This window comes from Acinonyx jubatus, chromosome A1, assembly GCF_027475565.1.
Source record: "Acinonyx jubatus isolate Ajub_Pintada_27869175 chromosome A1, VMU_Ajub_asm_v1.0, whole genome shotgun sequence".
NCBI lineage: Eukaryota > Metazoa > Chordata > Mammalia > Carnivora > Felidae > Acinonyx > Acinonyx jubatus.
The window spans coordinates 168,955,552-168,975,839 of record NC_069380.1 but is presented as its reverse complement, the minus strand read 5'-3'; the positions used below and the strand labels follow the sequence as shown (position 1 = coordinate 168,975,839).

Sequence of the window (20,288 nt, the reverse complement as noted above, 5' to 3'; positions counted from 1 at the left end):
TGCGGGCCCTTTTGTCCCCCAGGGGCCCGGCAGAAGCAGTAGGGGCGGCGGGGTGCTCGGGTGCGGGGTGCCGGGGCGCGCTTGCTGGCCGCTCGCCGACGGGGCCCCGAGTCGCCGATTCCTGCAGAGTAAGCAGTCTGGCTCCGTTGCGGCCGCACAGTGGCAGCAAGGCTGGGGCGCTGGCGCAGCGCCAGCCCCATCAGAATTAGCTCATTGTTCACTAGCACACTGGCAGCAGAGAGCGGGAGAGAGAGAGAGGAGAGAGAGAGACTGAGACTCTTAGAGAAAGACACACACACACACACACACACACACACACACACACACTCTTGGAGAGAGAGCGCGCGAGGCAGGGAGACCTTCCCCTCCTTTTTCCACGGCTGTACTTCTTGGAAGTGAAGCCGGTCTGGGTTTTGTTTCCCTTCCCCCTCCTCTCTCCTCTTCCTCCACCCCTGTCCCCTCCCCCTCCCCTCCCCCTCCCCCTCCCAGCTGTCTTTCTAGCATGATGCCCTTTTTCATCCACATTTGTGTTTCAGGTGTAGAGAGGAGAGAGTGAACAGGGAGCGGGGCTTTTGTCTGTAAGTATATGCCTTCCCATCCCCGGCCGGGAGCGCTGCTTTCTCTTTTGTGTCGGTTTCTTGCCATTGCTCTTAGCTGGACCCTTCAACCCTGCAGAGTTCATGCTTCTTCCCTCTAAATTTTAAAGAGCTGAAGCGTGTACCTTGAAGAAATTCTGGCATTTTGGTCCTGGTGCATTAAGGCTGGAATTTAACTTGAGCTTTTTTTTTTTTTTTAAATGCACAAGTTGAGAGGGAGAATTCTTTTGGGAAGGGGTGGGGTTTTTTGCTTGTTGGTATGGTTAATTTTTGTTCTTCTTGCTCATATAGCATTCTTAGGGACTGGTTTGTTTCTTTGCATTAGATGCACTTTGGTGCATGCACCCCCACCCCCTTTATTAAATGAATTTGTATCCCTCCATCCATACACTTTATTACTCTCTCAGCGCTGCTGCCGCCGCCAAGGGTCTTCTCAGGCATTCGATCTTGCAACACTTTTTCTGCATTTTCTTATAAAGCAGTTGAACTTTGGGGGAGGGAGGGTTTAAAAATACATGACTGCTTTTTGCTGGATGATGATGATAACAATCTGATTTGCATTTATGTGTATCTATAATAACATTATAGGAAAACTCTAAGAGCTTATGATACCCTGTTTGAGAACTTTTAGTTTTTCCATTCATCTTAATTTTTGCCATAACTTATGTTAACAAAAGAACCGTGTTCTGACGACATAAAGGTGGAGAGGAAAATCACTGCAGCATGTACATTAATGTTTATTTGGTATAAAGAGAAGGGCATAATGGTGTATATTCCTGACTCCCCCCCCCCCAGTGTAGTTTTTTTTTTTTTTTTGAAGACACGGAAGGTTATGTAATGCAGTGCCATTTCCAAAAATACCCACTCTGAGGCATTACACTACACGGTGGAAGGCTGATTCCTATTCTGCTGTCTTGATTGCAAATATACTGCCAGTAGTATGTCTGGGAACAAAGAGCAGCCAGAAAACAATCTATTTTTATCGCTTGGTTCTACTTTTAAGTTACTAAACCTTTTGAACTCCGGCAATTTAAAGAGGAACCAAACACTAAGAATAGCCCAGGACTCTGCAGAGCCAGGTACCAGGAATTTCTTTGTCCCCTATTTAAGCCTATAGACCCTTGGAAAGCTCTCTGAGAAGCCCCAGTGGTTACAATAATTTGCATGTAACTTATCTTAACCACAGAAAATGGTTATTTGTCTGTAACCTCTAAACCGGCATTTTTCATTTCCTGACCTGCGGTGAGGCGATTTGTCTTCTGTATTTAAACATATTTTGCAGGTTGATCTCCCTGGACTGAAGAGAGGGAGGGTGCAAGGCCAAGACTGTTACGATTCTCAAAATGGTAAGAATGGGTCATCAGAGGCAATTGTCAGTAGGTTCTCGTGTCTTGATTTCATATAAATATCAACCACACACCTTCATCCCGCCTCAACCCCTTATTGTTCCTACCCCATTTGACCTTTAAAGGGGTCTTTCTCCGTCCGGCATGTGGGAGCTTTGCAGTGCAGCAATTGATATGAATTGGATGTGGTGAATTAGATCTTTTTGATTTGCAGTCATTTTGAACAGAAACTGAAATTCCTCTTTCAGAAGCAAAGATTTATTTAACTTGAACAACAGAAACCGTTCTGTTCTTTAAGAAGAGTGGTGTGTTGTGACATGCATGGAGGGAGGTGGCAGTCGTAGGGCTCAAACAAAGCAATGGGTCCTATTTTAGAGCTCACCAGAAGTCACCCTCAGAGTAGGGGTCCGTGTCCTGCTCATCAAACACCTGGACAGTCTGCTCTCCTTAAGAGCAATATATGTGAAGAGCTTGGACTTTGTTTTACCTTCATATACCCTGCCTATTGTATCTCAGATATAATTAGCCTTGATACTTTTTGTTGATGTATAACTTCACTTCTCAGAGGCATCTGCTCCGTTTCAGAAGTCAAGCACATTACCTCTGAATGAAAGGGTGACTATTTGTGACAAGCATTGTGATACACACAGAAGGCAGTTTCATTTTGGATGACTGTGGAAAGAGCGAAACAGATGAAATACACATTAAAAACAGCTGAATAAGTATACTGATCTTCTATGAAAAATTTCCTCCTTGGAAATAAGATTGGACTGCGAAGAAAATAATCGAAATGTCAGGCAACTTTTAAGTACATGTCCTACTGCAGATGTCTCCACTGTTTAAAACACCTTTCTGCCACTCAGAATGTGTGATTTCCAAATTTAGTTTCAGGTTTTATTTTTTTTTTTTAATCGAGGGTGGAATTTAATGAATCAAAATTAAATCTGATATACTTGGTGTTTTCTTTGAGAACAACCCAAGTATAAGCTTCCAGGGAGAAGAATGAATCAGAGCAATTAAATGAGTTGTTTGAATCCTATTAGCAAGTAAGCTCTCTATTTTTTGTGTGTGCCTCACCTGTCAGTTCAACAGGTGGGTGGCAAAGCCTTGTGGAAAGTAGCTCTTGCTCGGACTTAGCGGATAGTGACCAAATTAAGGAACTTGAGGTGGACGGGCAAAAGGGATGAACAGAAAAGTAAACTGATCAGCAGGTTTTGTGCAAATGGTTCCCAACTTCCTATTAAGTTCCAATTAGCCACTGTCATAGAGTGCTAGGATGGTAATAAAATGAACCGCCGCACAGTATTTTTGTTTATTTTTCTTTTACTGAGACTGGCCGCATCACTTTGTCTTGTCGCTTTTTATCCAGAGTCTTACCCTCTGTGCCACCATAGGTGGACAGACCACAAAGGTTCACATATGCTGTAATATGTCAGGTGACCAGTTTGGTTAAACATAAATTTGACCACTGACTCTGCCAAAACCAGCAGACCTGACTGTAGGTCAAAAACTGACTATAGGTCAGGCTCAAAGAGTAAATACCGTGTTTCTGTATTAGTGAGTGGAATGAGCTTCGTGAAAGGCAAGCGTGTGTGCCAAAGCCGAGAATGAAAGTTGGAACAATTTGAGTGCAGAAGAGTAAATCTGAATTATTATTACATGTTGTTAATTTCTTACAGTTGTCCTTTATGTATGGTGGCAGAATGAGAAATCACAGTGTGTTGCTCTTGGAAGGATTTTTACTCATGGAAAAATTCTCACAACTTTTTGGTGACCCTTTCATCAAGATGTCAGTCCCTTTTGGCACAAGCCCATTGCCTGAAATGAAACCACCGACAGTTATTGTCTGTGGGTGATTCCAAGTAACTTTCTAACAATTTGCTTATTCTGGGTAGCCTGAGCCCTTCAAAGTCTCTGCACCTATTAATGTTAAAAAAAAAAAAGTTTCATTCTATTCTTTAAAAAACTTATTAGAGGCATCTTGTACCTCCTTTTATCCTTTTTGGCAAAATGGAGTTATTTTCTTTCCTTGATTAGAACTGGAATTACTTTGCTGATCTCTGTAACTAGCTTACCTGAAGACTTAGCCTACGTACAATGGAAACTTCTTCTAGGGAAGCAGCAGATTTAATACCTGGCCACCTCTGCAAAATATATGAACATGCCTTTTCTGTTAAACATGTATTTCCATTTACATAATTTAAAACACTAAAGAGGATCTAATTTCAGTGTATTTATCTGGTTTAGTTAAGGGCTTATGCCAAATACAAATTTATAATCAGCTCATTCCAGGGTACAAAATTACAGGTAGACTTCAGAATTCAAAACAGAACGATTCAGTATCTGGACATTTTACATATACCCTAAAATGATGTTTCACAACAATAATTTCAAGACACTCAAGACTCCTAGAGTGTCTTTGCATTACCAGAAAAATACAACCACTTTGTTAACTCTCCTAGGCACTGATCACAGTGTATTCTGTGTAGGGGACTCTCTGAGGGCAATTCTGGGGGCACCATTTACATAGTTAAAATATATTGTTATACAACTCAGGAGTACTGTCAAAGGTGCAATTTTGAGTTTACTTTGCTGTGTCTTAGTTGACCAGAGTGTTCTTTTCAATAACTCCTTCCCAAACTTTTTAGGTTATCTGGTTCATGTGCATTTTTTTCCAGTTGCCTGTTTTGTTTTATTTCATTTTATTTTATTTTATTTATTTATTTATTTATTTATTTTTGCAATTAACAAGATATTGCAAGTCTGCAGAGATTTTCGGTAATTTATATTTGGCTTTTTGCTAAATTTGAACATCTAAGATACATTTTGTATGGGTTTTTGGTATTTAGGTGTTTTATTTTAAAGGTACTTGCTTCAGATACATCAATGAGAAGAAAATACTTCAGAATGAGCAGATGATCTTGAATAGCTTGAAAAAATAATGTAATCCAATGTCAAGGTTAAGTCCCGATTTACAATATGACTACCCTCTGTGCAGTAAACTTGCCTTTGCATATGTGTGTGCATGGACTCACAGTGGCATAAGCATGGACTCATTATGTTTTAATAGAGATCTAGGAATTGGAACTATTTAAGTTCTCTGTAAGGCTGATGCTGAGCTTTTCACAAAGATGAGTTGACTCTATTGTACTGTTCATAGAGCTCTGCTTTTTGTACAGTCTGTGAAGTGGCATTCATGGCTTACAAGGAGACTCTTTCAATAATCTCCCCATTAACATAAGGTTTTCTTATTTAAAGGAGAAAGACAAAGATTGAGGAGGAATGAGGTACTATTGGTCGCTGTGCCATTGGGCTTTGGAATGTAAATTTATAGGTTGCTCAGTTGATTGTGGAGTTGCTGAAGAGTACCTAGGAGGGTAATTTTATCTGGTGCTATTATACACAAGGCCTTCCAGCGCACTGTAAGGGGGAGATTGGGGATTGTTTGGGGAATTAGGACAGTAGGGATGATCTATCCGGCTTTAACCCCAGCCCAGCTTCATCTTGAGTTATATAGATAATTCAGGTAGAAGGCATTTGAGCAGAAATCTTTGAATAAACAGTTATTTAGAGTCTCACTCTATTTTAACCTGATGGAATTCTTAAAAACTTGTATGTAAAGCAGATCATCATCAAATACTAAAGACATTCATTTTATTTGAAATCCTGAAATGAGTACTTCTGAAGTAGAAAAATAAACTTCTAAAATGTGAATACTTCACTAAATTAGATGAGGAACCTCTAGATTACAAGCGTTATACCTTAAGTATTCATCCACACTGGGGATGGGGAGCCCTGAGGTGAAATACCGGCTCCCTTGGTCTTCCACATGTTTTTCCTTAGTGCTGTTCCTGGCTGAAAAGTCTCCTAAGGTCTTATCCTCACAGCCAAAGTGAAATGGAGCACTGACATAGTTATCAGAATAATTACGCTTAAAACAAAACAAAAAGCTTGATTTCATCTGATTCATCTTGGTTATTCAGAATGTTCCTGGAGTGGTGTAGGAGTGGGAAGGATTTGCCTGAATTATCTGTGTAATTCCTTTGTTCTACGGGAAAAGACTAGGGATAAGGAAATCATATCCGCAAATCCAATTTGAATATACCTGAGGAAAATGTATTGAATGTACTTGGACTATGTCATCTTGGTTGATCACGATATATTAAAAGATTCCAATTTTAAACTGCTCCTTTGCTTTGAACTGGAAAACAGATTAACCATAAATCTCAGCCCACATCTGTAGAAATCATGGTTGCTAAAAATACCACTTATTGGGTCTAAATTTATCTGAAATGGGTATTTCTAGACATATTTTGCAGGTAGGGACAGCTTCAAAGATTTCTATCTTACTGGTTTAAAAAATAGCAGTGACCCTGAAATTGATCTGTGAGGGCATGATTAGCAGCAGCTAATGGTTTAGCAGCTCTAATGGTTTGGGATTTAAGCATTAACATGGCTCTCAACTAAATTCTAAATATCAATTCACTTATTAGTAGCCATGACATGGTGTTAACCTGGGTGTAACACTAGATTATACTCTCCTGCATTATTGGTTGGTTGGATCATACTCATTTCTTTCATTGACCAAATAAATTACAGGCTCCCAGAGGGTTTATAAATTTCACATAGAGCACTTAATAAAGTTTTAAATATGTGTTAGAAGTTCAATAAATATTGGGTTGGACTTTTAAAAATTCATCCTTAAGACTTAATCATGTTTAGTTTTGGTGATCTGGAAGTAACTTGTACCCTTACCTTCTTCTTAAGAGGTAGGAAGTTGAAGTGAATATAATTTTAGTTTTCACAGTCAGTCATTTTCTATTATTTACTAACAAGAGAAAAAAATTGTGGTTAGTCCAGAAAGCCACTTGCCAAAAGAGAGTGGCTTGCAATTGCTCACATTTACCAGCTTTGGAGCCACACTCTGATCAACCTGGTGATATGCTAGGTTTGATCCAGCTGTGGTAACTTAGAGCTAACAGTAACTTTTCCTGTAGCCATAAAAATCCCCTCCAGGATCCAGGAGGAGCTTTGATCCCAGTACTGGAACTTTAAATCCCCCACTTTATAATCAGATTCTGTGATATTATGGAAATGACCTCGAGAACACAAAGGTGCCATGACTAGAGACTACTGAAGAAAATGAGAAAAGTTCTTGGTGCGATTGTGCATCTATTCCCATGTCAACTGAACAAGTATTTTTTGAGCATTTTATTTGTGCTTGGTTCTTTGCATTACAGAAGATGCACACTTGACCTGTGCCCTCAGTCAGCTTAGATTTTAGTTGTGGAAAGAAGGCTAACATGTGTGACAAATTTAATGTAATGCAATAGAATCTAGTTCTAAATTGTAAGATGCAGAAGAATGATACTGTTGAACACTGGGGAATGGGGATTGTAGGGGACATTTTTTTTAAGGAGGTAGAAATTAAGCCAGACCCAGAGATGGCAAGTATATGGCATGCATGCTATCACGAACTCCTGCTACCCATGTGGCAGACATTGCTAATCAAGCTTGATATACCCATTATTATTATTCAGCCTGAATCGGATTTCAGAATCCTCAGTATAGAGTTCTGTTAATAATTGGTTGGAGTTGGCACTCAACTGAAAACCTAGGAGTGGACTATTTGCTCCTTGACAGCAGGTGTCATGCCTTCTTAAGCTTTTATCCCTAGGGCTTAACACTAGTTCTTAATAATTATTAAGTGAATGAAGAACTAAGAATATTTGGATAGATTTAGATGAGAGAGAAGCGTATTCCAGATGAAGGGAATACATTAGAAACATATGCTTGCAAGAGTAAGCACGATGCATTTGTACACAGTAGAGACTGTCCTGTTTAGGGCCTCTGTGCCATCAAGCGCAGACCGCGCAAACTAGATCTAGAAGCCAAGGACTTGATGTGCTAAGCTATAGGAAGCCACCAAGCCAGCATCTTAGAGTTGGCCCAAGGCCATCACTCGGGTTCCAACCTGTCCGCTTCTTTGCCTTTTGATTGTGCCCAACAGAAAGGAACACACACTTCTATATACTCCTGGCTAGATGGTAGCTTATTTTGTTGTTGCATCTCCCTGTCCTCAGGCTGGGGTGGAGTGGTGGAGAGAAGGCTGGCCCCTAGCTACAAGGAATTGGGAAAGAAGAAGGGAGCACTGTTAACCCCTTTCTATTGAGAAGGTAGCACCACTTCCACTGGCCAATTACAGCAGGTTCATTAGCGCCCATGTGGCCGGAGAGGGCGTTACTGCTGCCTGAGAGGAGGCACCACACTTCCCTTCATGAGGCTAACTGGGTGGAGCCACGTGCTAATCAGTTGTAACCACATGTACCCGGTTGGTTCCCTCTTTCCACTTCTTCCTGATTAGTCAGACATACTTACTCAAAATTCAAGCCAACACTGACATCATCATCATAAAATTGTTTACAGTTTGAGGCCTACAGGCTGTTACTAAGTTGGTCAATAGTCTAGTGACCATTTGAAGGGAATCTCATCACATGACACACAGAAGTTGGGGAAAGCCAAGACTGAGAAGGATTTTCCTTGAATTTCTTCTGGTTACAGCCTAGACTCGTAGCTTAGACTACATCAGCTTCAAGATTTTCAATGTGAAATGACTTCACTAATTCTTTTAGTCCCTTCAGATGAGGCTGGACTTACCTGATTCTCTTGGTAAAAGTAACATAGGTAAACGTCATTCCTTGAATTCTTTATGCCTACTCTCACCTCATACTTTTAAATAATTTATTTTTTAATTTCTGTGTTTAGACCTTCATAAATTTAGTTTCTGTCAGTGGGCAGTCATGTCAGGAACCATGTAAACGAATCTTATTTCTGGCCACAATGGAATATATTTTCCTAGAGGAACCAGGCACTTCTTACTCTAAACATACCCCAGGAGTCCCTCTGTGCCTTTGCTTACTCAATCCTAGAAAGAAGGCTCCTTCTGACAGAATAAAGCCATTCTTCAAGACTGAGTTTAAATAACAGCTCCTCTACGAAACTCACCCCTGCATATCCAGTAGGAATAATCTCATGCTTTCTCTCTACAGTCATCACACAACATTCTACTTATTGGCTGGTTTATTTCTGCCCATCTGTTTTTCTACCCTCCAGGTCTGTAAACTTGAAACAAGAACACTGACCACTAGTACATGGGCATCATCACCTCTCTCTTTGGTAGCAGTTGAGACTGTGATGCCTTGTGTTTTGTTTTGTTTTGTTTCCTTTTCCTCTCTAGTCAGGATGGTGAATTCAGATGTGGAAAAGTTTCATCACTGAGAGGGAACTCTAGAACAGCTAGTGAAGTTGACTGGCATTCTCTTTCTGCACAGTGGAAGGAAACCCTAACTTTCATTGACATGTCCTAATGGGACATTAGGGACATTATGTCAGAGATCCCATGTCTCTGAACCAGTCTGATTGTTGCTTCAGTACCTATCCAGGATCTGGCACATCCTTAGTGATCAATAAATGTCTGTGGAATAAATGAATGAGTCAGTAGTTGGGGAAACATGGAGATCTGTTATTTCTGGGCAGAACCAGGCGACTCACCTTGAGATTTATAGCTAGTAACAGCCTAATACTCTGCAGAATTGTGACAGCTCAGGTTATAAAATTTATGGCCCAGGAAATGAGATGAGTACAGGTAGATTTTGAATTTACTACTGAAAAGCTCCTCGCAATAATCATTAAAGGTAGCTCGGTGGTAGGGAGGTAGGGGGATAGCTAAGTGAAACCTACACACAGTACAGGAACAACTCCTACATTTGGTGCTCCTTTCTTTTATACTTCTTTTGACGGAAGAGGTCCTAAAAGAGTCCAAAAAGTTCACTTGGAATGGCCTGCTGAAAGAGGAATCTCCTCTCAGGGTAGAGTCACCCGTCTCATCTGCAACATTGCTGTGGAGAGCCATTATGTGCTGGGTTATTAATGCTGTTTTTCTAGCAGGTCCACAGTTTGTGTCTCAGCAACCTGACTGAGGCGGTCATGATGGTAAAGCATAATCAGCTTTGGTTTCACAAGGTAATGAAATCTTCATAAATATAATCATGGCCTATTATTACCTTCGAGTGGCTCCCATTTTAACGTTGTGCCTTAAAAGTGTTAGGATTATCTAGCTGGAGATGTTTTGAAGCCCTTGACTTTAGGCTGTGCTTGTTCAGCATTCATCCTTACTTTCATAGACAGAAATACAAATGGGACTCGTGTTTGAAAAGGAGAAAGAGAAGATACATAAGAGAACGTGGCCAATGAAAGGAAGGTCTGTTTGCCCCTTTTAAGCTGAAATTGGGAACCAGAGCCATTGATTGGAAAGAAAGGGAGAATAGCTCAGCAGTCATTGCCAGTAATAATATGAGCCAAAGACTCCTACCAAAAAGTAATTAAAACAAGAGGGAGATTCATAATGTGCACAGAAGTTCTGGTGTGGTTGTCCAGTTCTAGCTCCTCTCCCTTCTCCACTCCAACCGGTACTCAGATCACCATCACACGCCACTGTCCTTTGATTACTGGGGCAGGTAACAGCCTTCCTGTCTGAACTGCGTTTGATACAATTCCAGCGGGGAAAAGTACTGCAGTCTGGTGGCTGAACAGGGAGAAATCTACAAAAGTTGTTGTGTTCAAAGTGGGTCCAGGCATTTTGAGGACGCTTTTGTTGGATAAAGTCAGTGTCGGATGGAAAACCTGTTCTTGGACAGGAAAGAAGAGAAATTAGGAGAAGATACTGCATCTTAGGCAACCGACATTCAGAACTGTCAAGGAAAGCTAGAGTTGGTAGTCAGATGGATAAAACTTACTAAGATAGGAATAAACATGACCCAAGTAAGGGATTGCTACTAAGTACTTTTCCAAGAAGTACTGTTTCATGCCCTTCATTAAATGATGGTAGTGAAAGTTACCCAGAAGGCTTACTGGGATCATGATCTGAAAGTCTGTTCTTGTTTTGCCAGGCATTTGCTGAATCTTAGCCTGTCAGTGTGCTGTGTGGGTTTGGCAGCACATGGCTGAACACTTAGCCCAGTGCCTGCTGCATTGTGGGGGACTCGGTGAATGCTGGCTGAAGGAATGAAGAGTGGGCAGGGAAAGGAACCACTCTTTGAAACATGCACTATCAGGGACTTCCAGTTGTTGTATGGTTCAGAGAATTCAGTTTTGAAAACAGGACTTAATTACAAGTCCAGTCCTTTCCTGCACAGACACCCCAGGATTTGATGGCTTAGTTCCAATGGAAAAAAAAAAAAAAAAAACCAAAACTCTTTTGAAGAAATGTGCTTGCTGCTTTGGCACTTCCAGCCCAAAGTAATGGGATGTACTCTTGGTAAGATGTTCATTCTATAGGATTGAAAGCTACCTACCAAATAGTGAATACCTCACCAAAATTAAGGACACAGCAAATATTTTTTGATTAATTGGTTGGATAATTGAGATTATATACCCAACCAGTTCAGTTAATACAGCATCAGAAATTGTGCCCACATCTTCTCTGAGTCCTCATGTTCATAATTTTGATCCTTCCTTAAGTGGATTTGACTGTTTCTGAAGCCTGGATGCTCTGGACCATAACTGAGTGTCCATTTCATGCTGCCCTGTGGAGACTTGGGTCTAATCATACATCATGAAATGCCCCAGGCCCTTGCATATTTTGCTCACTTCTTGATAATAGAATCTTAAATTGTTCTGATCTTGTTATCAAGGTCTGGGAGCCAAGTCTCCACATCTTTTCATCTTTATTAAGCATATTCTTTTTCCTTTTTTTTTCATGATGACTGCTTTTAAAGTTTTAATTTTATTATATGAAGCTTAACTGTCTACACTGTCACAATCAATTCAATCAGGGATTCAATTAAATTTGTTCTTTGGCATCCTAGAGCAATTCATCTGATTATTGTGAATTTTTATCAGCTGTTCTTACACTGTTTAGACAAAGCCAGAGGGACGCTGTATTTTTGAGTGGGATGGAATACATTGCATCAGTGTAATCTGAGGATCACCTGCTTTGTTATTTGCTCTTTAGTGCCTTCATGATGATAATAGCTAATTGGCTTGTTACCCCGTCTCTGTTTTTCCATTTTTCTGACTTTAGGAATATCTGCATTTCTTCTGCATTAATTAAATGTTTCCAAACAGAGTCAGGTTAAATTTGTTTCTCTTTCTTGAATTACCATTCTTAGTAGTTTATACACTGTCTCTCTGGGCTGATGAGTGTTTCTTCCTCCACTAGGATGATTTCATATTTTTATGTAGTAGAGTTGACCCTTGAACAACACAGGTTTGAACTGTGCCGGTCCACTTACATGCAGATTTTTTATAGATACAGGACAGTAAATGTATTTTCCTTGTGATTTTCTTAATAACATTTCCTTTTCTCTAGCTTCCTTTATTGCGAGAATGCAGCATATAGTACATATGACATATGAAATGTGTTAATTATGGCTGTTAAGTTTGGGGGGGGGTTAAAAATTGCACACAGATTTTTGCACAAGCCGTTGGTGCCTCTGAACCCCATGTTGTTAAAGGGTCAACTATATATGGTTTGTATATTTGAAGATCATTGATAAAGATAAGGTTTTAATTCTCCTTTAAGCAGTTTGTTTTTAAATTGAAATATTGGAAAGCAAAGTTACGGTGAACATGGTTTCAAATACATTTGACGAAAGAAAGATCTTCTGAATTAGACTGTACATTGCTAGGCCCTCTGCGAAGTTGTTTGAGAGTTCATTTGGGGGTCATATTAAAACAATTTGGTTTCTCAGTAAATGCCCTTTGTAATTAGCTGCAGCCATTGCTAGATACTTGTTTTGTTCTAAACATTTCCTCCCACGGAAAATTGAAAAAAGACAAAAGTGTGATGACCAGTGTAGCTTGGGTTTAATTAGATCCAAAGTCTTAACGTAACCAAGCCAGAGCTGCTGGTCTAAAAGCAGTCTTTCCTCAGACTGTGGCAACACATGGATACTGGAGAGCAAACCCTCTCTGCCCTCAGACAGTGCTAATTGGTTTTTAGGTAAGTTATTTTTGAAGGGCAACACAGCAGAGCAACAAATATTTTTGAGAAAATGCCTCTTGATATTAGGTGTCAGAAATTCAGCATTAGGGCACTAAGCAGAGATGCTCAGCGCCTCCTGTACTTGGGGTATTGAAAACCGGCCCTGGCACTCGGGGGAGCTTATGTCGGCACTCTAGGTGGCCCTGGGGAACTGGCAGAGGAGGTCCATGTCGACAGACAGTATTCTATGAGAGGAGAGGCTGGGTTGCATCCTGCCTTCTCTACTGCTGGGTTCTGTGGGCAGGCTCCCTGATGTGTCTCCCTCAGTATTCTCATCTGTAAAATGATGAGGATGATGGAAATGGCAGCCAGTCCAGATCCCCTTACGCGTGTGCCTCAACCTGTTGCGGCACTGTGATGTATTGGTGAATTTCGTCCTTGGAACCACACCGAGGATTAAATAAGCACACCTGGGAAACATGCCTAAAGACATTATAGTGAACCCGTGTGTGCATTTCCACAGAAAACTGGGGTCTCCAGATTTACATACTCTCCCTGTGTGGGTTCCAGCAACTCCTGTGTATTGTTCATAGTTCTCTTCCTTTGGAGAAGTCAAGTTTTAATGATTGGTTTACAAGGGAAGAGAGACTGAGGGGGAAAAAAACCCCAAAAACATGAGGTCAAAGTATTGTGTTGTTGGAGAAGGTAGTCAGGACTTAGAATCAAGGCCTGAGTTTCTTTGTTTTGTTTTAATTTTTTTGGTAATGTTTATTTTTGAGAGAGAGAGAGACAGAGCATGAGTTGGGGAGGGGCTGAGAGAGAAGAAGACACAGAATCCGAAACAGGCTGCAGGCTCTAAGCTGTTAGCACAGAGACCGATGCAGGACTCGAACTCACAAACCTTGAGATCATGACCTGGGCTGAAGTTGGACGCTCAACCTACTGAGCCACCCAGGCACCCCTTGAGTTTCTAATACTACCTTTTTCATGTCCATTAGAATATAAGTGAGGTAATTTTGCCTCCCAAGTTGGCATTCCTCTTCCGTTTGCAGTAACCTTCACACTCTTGATGTATGTGTGTCTTCGGTGACTCCCAGCCCCGAAACCCTACATCAGTTTGGGTGGGTGGCCGCCCCTTTGGGTCTTGTTTGCTTCCCACGGTACTGCCTGACTGAGCCCTCATCCCTCCTAAATCAGACCATGCCTCCTGCCAGTGAGGTTGAAAATCCAGGTGGTGCACGGGGGCACATCCATCCTAATCTTACTCTTATCCTCTGGTACTTTTAGTTTTTTGCCAGTTTTCGCAGAGGACAGGTTATGGAAACTTCTTAGTGGCCTCTCTGTGACCTGAGCACTTACAGCATGTGGGTACAGATCTGACTGTATTTTTCCTTTTTTAAAAGCCAAACTTATAAGACAATCAGCTAGCATCTGATTTAAACTACTTTTAATTATAGCCTCTTGCAATAGAAATGACTTTTTCCCTCCAAATTTGGTGATCTGTTATGATGCTGTTGAAGAGGTAGCAGTCTTTAAATGACCAAGGCAGTGCGGGGCAAGCGTGAAGCTGCAGAGTGGCTTGGGCTGGGGGATTTATTTGCAGTTGCCAGTAGAAGAGGGCACACCGATGGGAAGAGTGAGTGATTTCTTTGGGAATGAGCACTTGGGGACAAAATGCACAGTTTCTGGAAAACTCAGTCTTGAACTTGTCAGCAAAAGGAATGCTTTGATATTTCCACAAACTCCTCAAAAGCAACTGGCTATCTCATCATCCACCTAGAGCAAGAAAAGTCCAAAATTCTTAGGTCTAGATAAAAAAAAAAAAATACTAGTCTTTGAAGCCTTTAACAAAAGAAACTGATTTTGGAGGACTTTTATGTTGGTGAAAATTTTCATAAGGTTTTCGTGAGTAGTAAATACTTTGGGACAAGAGGAAAGAAAAAATGGCATTCTTGGTGAGTAGAAATCAGACTTCTTATAGTTATTTGAAGGTGAAACTCAGCATACCTAACATTACTTAAACCAGCTAATAAAAGCAAGACGAGATGTTTCCTATTAACCTTGGAATGTGCTTGGAAAAAGTCCTGCTAGCTCCAGATGTCTGATATTGGAAAGCATATCAGCAGCATTACCCTCGTTTGTGACAGAAAATACCATGCAGAAATTCAGAAGTGCCCTTTGTCATAGTGAGCGCAGTATAGTTTTCTTCTTTTTCTCCCTTTCTCCCCCCACCCCTGGGGCCTTCCTTCTTTTTCTTCTTCCCCTCCCTTCTCATCTTTCATCTTAAAAGTAGGAGAAACATTGCAAAATATAGTGTTTCTGATTACAAGTAAAACCCAATTTGTATGAAGGAATAAGGTGGTCCAGACTTAGAAACCCAACGTGTTAAGTAAATATTTAGTCTGGTTCCACTCCAGGGAGGTAAAAGATTTTATTAACATATTTGTTGAGGTCATGGGGTCAAGGAAAAACTTATGCTGTGCTTAAATGCCTGAGGGGCCCCCTTTTTTTTTGTTTTGCTGCTAGTTAACAAAGGCCAGTATTTTTTTTTTTCTGCTGAAAAGAGCAAATATCTTGTTTTGTGGCCTTTACTTTCTTATTGTTCATTCACAAACTGCTTAATCTCAAACCAGAGCTTTAAAAAGCTGCTTTATTTTTTCCCTTTGTTTGGAAAAATCTCTCCTTAGATATCCCTTATGAGATTTGTGTCCAAGCTTTGTTCTCGTACTTACTCTTCTGGTTTACTTTGGGCTGTTATCAGCTGTTTGTACTTTGTTTTGTCTTCATCACCGAAAAGAAAAATCGTCCATTAAAAGTCAAGATTTGAAGCATTCAACTTAATTCCTTGAGTCCAGTCCACAGTTTGGCTCGGATTACTGTACCAGGCTGACCTCCAGCCCAGGGGAGGGTGCCTTGGCAGAAATCTGAGAATTCCTCGATCAGTAACTCCCTTTTTTGGATTTATGGAGTCTTTAGGTGGATTGCTTTGTGCTGAGCATGTTCCTGTTGGAAAGGAATGAGGCAGGGGTGAGAGGAGGAGTTTGCGCAACACACGTTTGCAGCTGACCTCGGTGTTCACCACGCTCAAATTAGCCAGCTGCCGCTGCAGCCTGCCTTAAACCAGGCACCATCAAAGCCTGAAAAATCACACAACAGTCTCAGATAGTGGTGGCAAAGCAAAGTTGGATCATTGTGTTAACCTTTTGTGGCTTGCTCCCGACTTGATTCGTGGCTCCTCTCGAAAGTCTTTGCTATTATTCTTAGAAATCAAAATTTTAAAGACTCAGCAGCTAAACAAGCAGCATATTATATTGTGGAACAGAGTGACTGGGAAAGCTCTTTGCGCTGACGATTAATTTCACATGTAAACACTTTCGTTTTGTTGCCAGCGAGGAGATTTCCTTTTCCTTTCTCTGCCTCCTTGAAATCTAGAAATAAAATTCCACAGCTGTCAGGTTCCCACATATTCATCAGCGGCCTCTCAAGATGGCTTCATGACGAGCAGAGTGAATTTAAAGAATTCTACTATGAAAGTCTACACAGCTTGTCTCAGACACCCCAACTCACAAAGTAAAGAATTCTAAATCTCTCGCCTGCCTGTAACAGGTAGTAACACGCTGCATGGGAATAAAACGTGGACGTTTTCCGTGCCCATAGTGGACACACGCACCCAAAGCAAAGCTCATGCCAGTGGGCTTAGCCAGTGTGAGCTCTCATCATCTTGTTCCTTGAGACCCAGTTGTCTCCTCTACCCCTGTTTCTACAGGTTAAGAACTTGTCAGGCCACAGAAAAGCTGAGAGTGTCAGCAGGTGCTGTAATACAGCAGTGCCCTAAAAGGTCCTGGTTTCCTTTCTAGCAGGACGGCACTTATGGCTGAGTGCAATAGTCAGGTGTTTGCAATGCTTTCTCTGTAATTACCCATTGTTACCGCAGCCAGCTTCTGTGTGTGTGTGTGGCATTTAGGTGGCTGCATGTTTCATTTAGTTCCCAAACAAGAATGTTTGCCAACTTGGGCACCAACTAACACTTACTCTGCTTTCCAGAGTGCGCACAGGTGACATATGTTATCTGAATGGCCCAGTGTTCTGTCTTTTTATCTGTCTTCTGGTTGCAGGGCATTTCCTCCATGGTGTGCTCCATCTCCAGACAGCACTCGCAGGGTTAGGCGGATCGCTAAGACTAGGTCTCTAGAGAGAGGGAGCTGAGTGCATCATCTTTTGGCACCATCTGATCTTTGATGTAATGCTGTTCAGAGAAAATGATCCTTGTAACTCATTTATGGTTTCAGTTTACATCCTGCCCTCTCACATGGCCAACAACACCTGGGAGCAGACTAGCTTTTGAGGGAGATTCTTAACAGCACCACTTCAAAAGGTATCTGCAGAAATGAAGTACATGTATATGCATATAAATTCTCCTTGTAATACAGTACCCGCTTTCATGACCTCCCAGCCAATTAGTCGGAACAGAACATGTACACACGCAGACACACACACATACTGTTTAGTTGGCAGAGATTACGAAATATGCTACTTTGCTGTTTGAAGAATTAATTATGCAGGTTGGACACCTGCTGCCTTGGTCTGTTTTCCTAATTGCAGGGGGTGGGCACCTGTCCTTGTTAAGTCATAAAAGGGCCATGTGTGTGCATTCCTTAAGCACACAGAACTCCACCAAGGATAGAATAATTGTGGTCATTAACAACCAAGCCATGCAACATCTTCATAGCAGGTTGCTAAGAAGGTATGTTAACCAATTAATAAGTAAGCTCCATATACATATGTGATGTTCAGGCTCTGAAATGGCCATGAACCTTCCTTTGAGGGTCATTCTCCTATAACAGGCTCTTCAAAGAGCTACTGCTAAAGAGAGAAGTGAAGAGAGGAAAATACAAATTTAGAACCAGGAAACATGTCAATTTGTTTGATTCTGTGTGTGGACCATACTATTGGAAAACATGCTGCAAGATTTTAAATGAAAAGCTTAGGAGAGGTTTAAAGAATTTAAATGATAATCTAGTTTGTGTGGTTTTAGGACCTTGCAGGAGTTGTCTCTGACTCCCCCCACATTTTATTTTTCTAATCTGGATACCAAGTAATAATATATTCAGTGACAAGCATGAACACTCAGCCTTTCCCAGAATTCAAGCAAAACTTTTGTATGTTCTCCAGTTTAAAACAGTAAAATTTTCCTTGCCTCTGTATTTTCTCAAACACTCAGGTTTTCTTAATTGTTGAGGATATGGCTTGTTTCTCTGATTCCTGACTTCTGGAAGAATAGTATTCCAGAGGGTTTTGAGGATTTTGCTTGAGCAAGAGCAAACAACTATTTTATATATGGAATATATAGAATAATTTAAAAGAATAGGTATGGAATATATAGAATAATTTAAAAGAATATGTATCTTCTTGATAAAAGAACGCAGTCTTCTATTGGGAAGATTATGGCAAACTTTGGTTTACTTGTTTAATAAAACAATAGTTTTGGGGGCGCCTGGGTGGCGCAGTCGGTTAAGCGTCCGACTTCAGCCAGGTCACGATCTCGCGGTCCGTGGGTTCGAGCCCCGCGTCGGGCTCTGGGCTGATGGCTCAGAGCCTGGAGCCTGTTTCCAATTCTGTGCTCCCTCTCTCTCTCTGCCCCTCCCCCGTTCATGCTCTGTCTCTCTCTGTCCCAAAAATAAATAAACGTTGAAAAAAAATTAAAAAAAAAACAATAGTTTTGTACTGCCATGTGTATTACTCAGAACGCTTACATTTCTGAGATGTAAACCACTACCAACAACAGAGAACTCAATGAAGTTTAAAAAAGAAAAAATTCGATTAATTGGCCTTCATGAAAAACATGAACTTGAATTCAGAAAACTGAATGAATAGAATGAGTTGAAGCCATGTGTCCACCTTTGGAGCATCAGCTGACCAGGACCAAAAAGAATGAACAGGGTTAGGGTCCAGCAGGAACAGATGGGCTTCAGGAAGACAGATCAACTTACCTCTGTTTTCTGACCCATATATTACCAGCACCTGATATTCAGAACCAGGTAAAAGACTGGGTACAGCAGCCTGTGCTATTGCTATTATGGCCACTGAGAGCTGCAGTTGAGACCTCCTGGCCATCGGGTGCTTTCCCACATGGACCTCATTACATCCTTACCCTGAACCCACTATCTTCCTTGGCTTGTGTCTGGTAACCGTTGGATGCCCTCCCAGATCTGCTCACTGCCATCCCCATTTCCTCTGATGACAGCACAACTGGATGGTTTGCTGAGTGTTGGTTTTGTTTCTTTAGCCTGTGGAGACGGGTTCCAACAACTGTTGTATTTGACATAACCTATACGTTTTTGTTAATTGCACTTAAAGCACACTATTAATTTGCTAGGGCTGTCAAGACAGAGTACCAAGGATTAGGTGGCTTAACCAACAGAAGTTTGTTTTCCCACAGTTCTGGAGTCTGGAACTCTGAGGTCAACCTGTCGGCAAGGCTGGTTTCTTCTGAGGCTGTTTCCTTGGCTTGTCGATGTGTCCTCACGTGGTCTTTCCTCTATGTGTGTCCGTGTCCTCATTTCCTCCTGATAAAGACACCAGTTTTATTGGGTTAGGGCCCACCCTGATGAACTCATTTTAACTTAACTGCCTCTTTAAAAACCCTATCTCCAAACATACCCACATTCCAACTGGGGGGTAGGTTTCTGACAGGAATTTTGTATGTGAGGGATGCACAATTCGGCCCGTAGAACACCCTTCTATGAAATGATCTTTTTTGAAGGTCTGTCATCAAGCCCCCCCACCCGCCCACCCCCCACCGTCGGCACAACTAGATTTGCGCTCCTAAGAGGCAGGAACTGTATTTCTCTTCTTGCAATCCCTAGAATCTAGCAGTGTCCTGGCACACTGCAGGTGCTTCCCATACTTGAAGTGAATGCATGCATGGGCAAAGGCACTCTGAGGTATTTGAAAGCAAGGGTAATGGTCGTCCTAGATCTTTTCCCTTAAGTCCTTTGTTTTAGAGTCTCAAAACACCACTAGTATGAAAAAGAACCAAGCTGTAATGTAGGTAGTGTATTTCCAGTAATCTACCAACTTTTTCCAAATCCAAAAAAGGTTAAATATCCACTTTAGATGCTATAGCCAGGGGTATGCTGAGTTCTTAGAGACCAACCAAGCAAGTTTTAAGAATGTAACTAAGATTTCTCTATCCCTGCCATTTTTGGCTTGAAGTTCTGAGTCTCAAGGAGACTGGAAGAATTTACCACAAGGCCAAAGTGACATTTCTTTTTCCTAAAGAATACAAAGATTACTTTATGATTCAAACACTAAAAAATGCCCTTGGTCAATCCGTGGCTAAATTAAATATGTTTCAAAAGG

At 41.2% G+C, this 20,288-nt stretch overlaps 1 protein-coding gene and 2 long non-coding RNA genes across 7 annotated transcripts in view; 1 reads left to right on the top strand and 2 right to left on the bottom strand.

The window, feature by feature from the left end:
• The first annotated feature begins 425 nt into the window (after positions 1-425).
• The window catches only part of NREP (neuronal regeneration related protein), a 28,292-nt gene continuing 8,429 nt past the window's right edge, over positions 426-20,288 (top strand). Inside the window, exons 1-2 of the mRNA XM_015073016.3 lie at positions 426-578; positions 1,879-1,942. Coding sequence (XP_014928502.1) covers positions 1,940-1,942 — 3 coding nt within the window. The 5' untranslated portion in view covers positions 426-578; positions 1,879-1,939. The remainder of the gene's footprint in view (positions 579-1,878; positions 1,943-20,288) is intronic.
• Positions 4,645-19,443, bottom strand: LOC113593070 (uncharacterized). Of its 3 annotated transcripts, XR_008300056.1 has the most exons (4): positions 19,322-19,443; positions 19,078-19,213; positions 16,959-17,172; positions 11,346-16,354 (listed from the first exon to the last, which is right to left on the bottom strand). It is a non-coding gene; the product is annotated as an uncharacterized LOC113593070 (long non-coding RNA). The 3 variants fall into 3 exon arrangements; XR_008300058.1 differs by having other exon boundaries at positions 4,645-16,354; positions 16,959-17,305; positions 19,078-19,437; XR_008300051.1 differs by having other exon boundaries at positions 19,078-19,437.
• LOC113603343 (uncharacterized) overlaps positions 19,442-20,288 on the bottom strand; it is a 144,192-nt gene continuing 143,345 nt past the window's right edge. For all 3 annotated transcript variants that reach the window (XR_008300059.1, XR_008300061.1, XR_003424915.2), the window contains one exon: positions 19,442-19,492. This is a non-coding gene — a long non-coding RNA (uncharacterized LOC113603343). The remainder of the gene's footprint in view (positions 19,493-20,288) is intronic.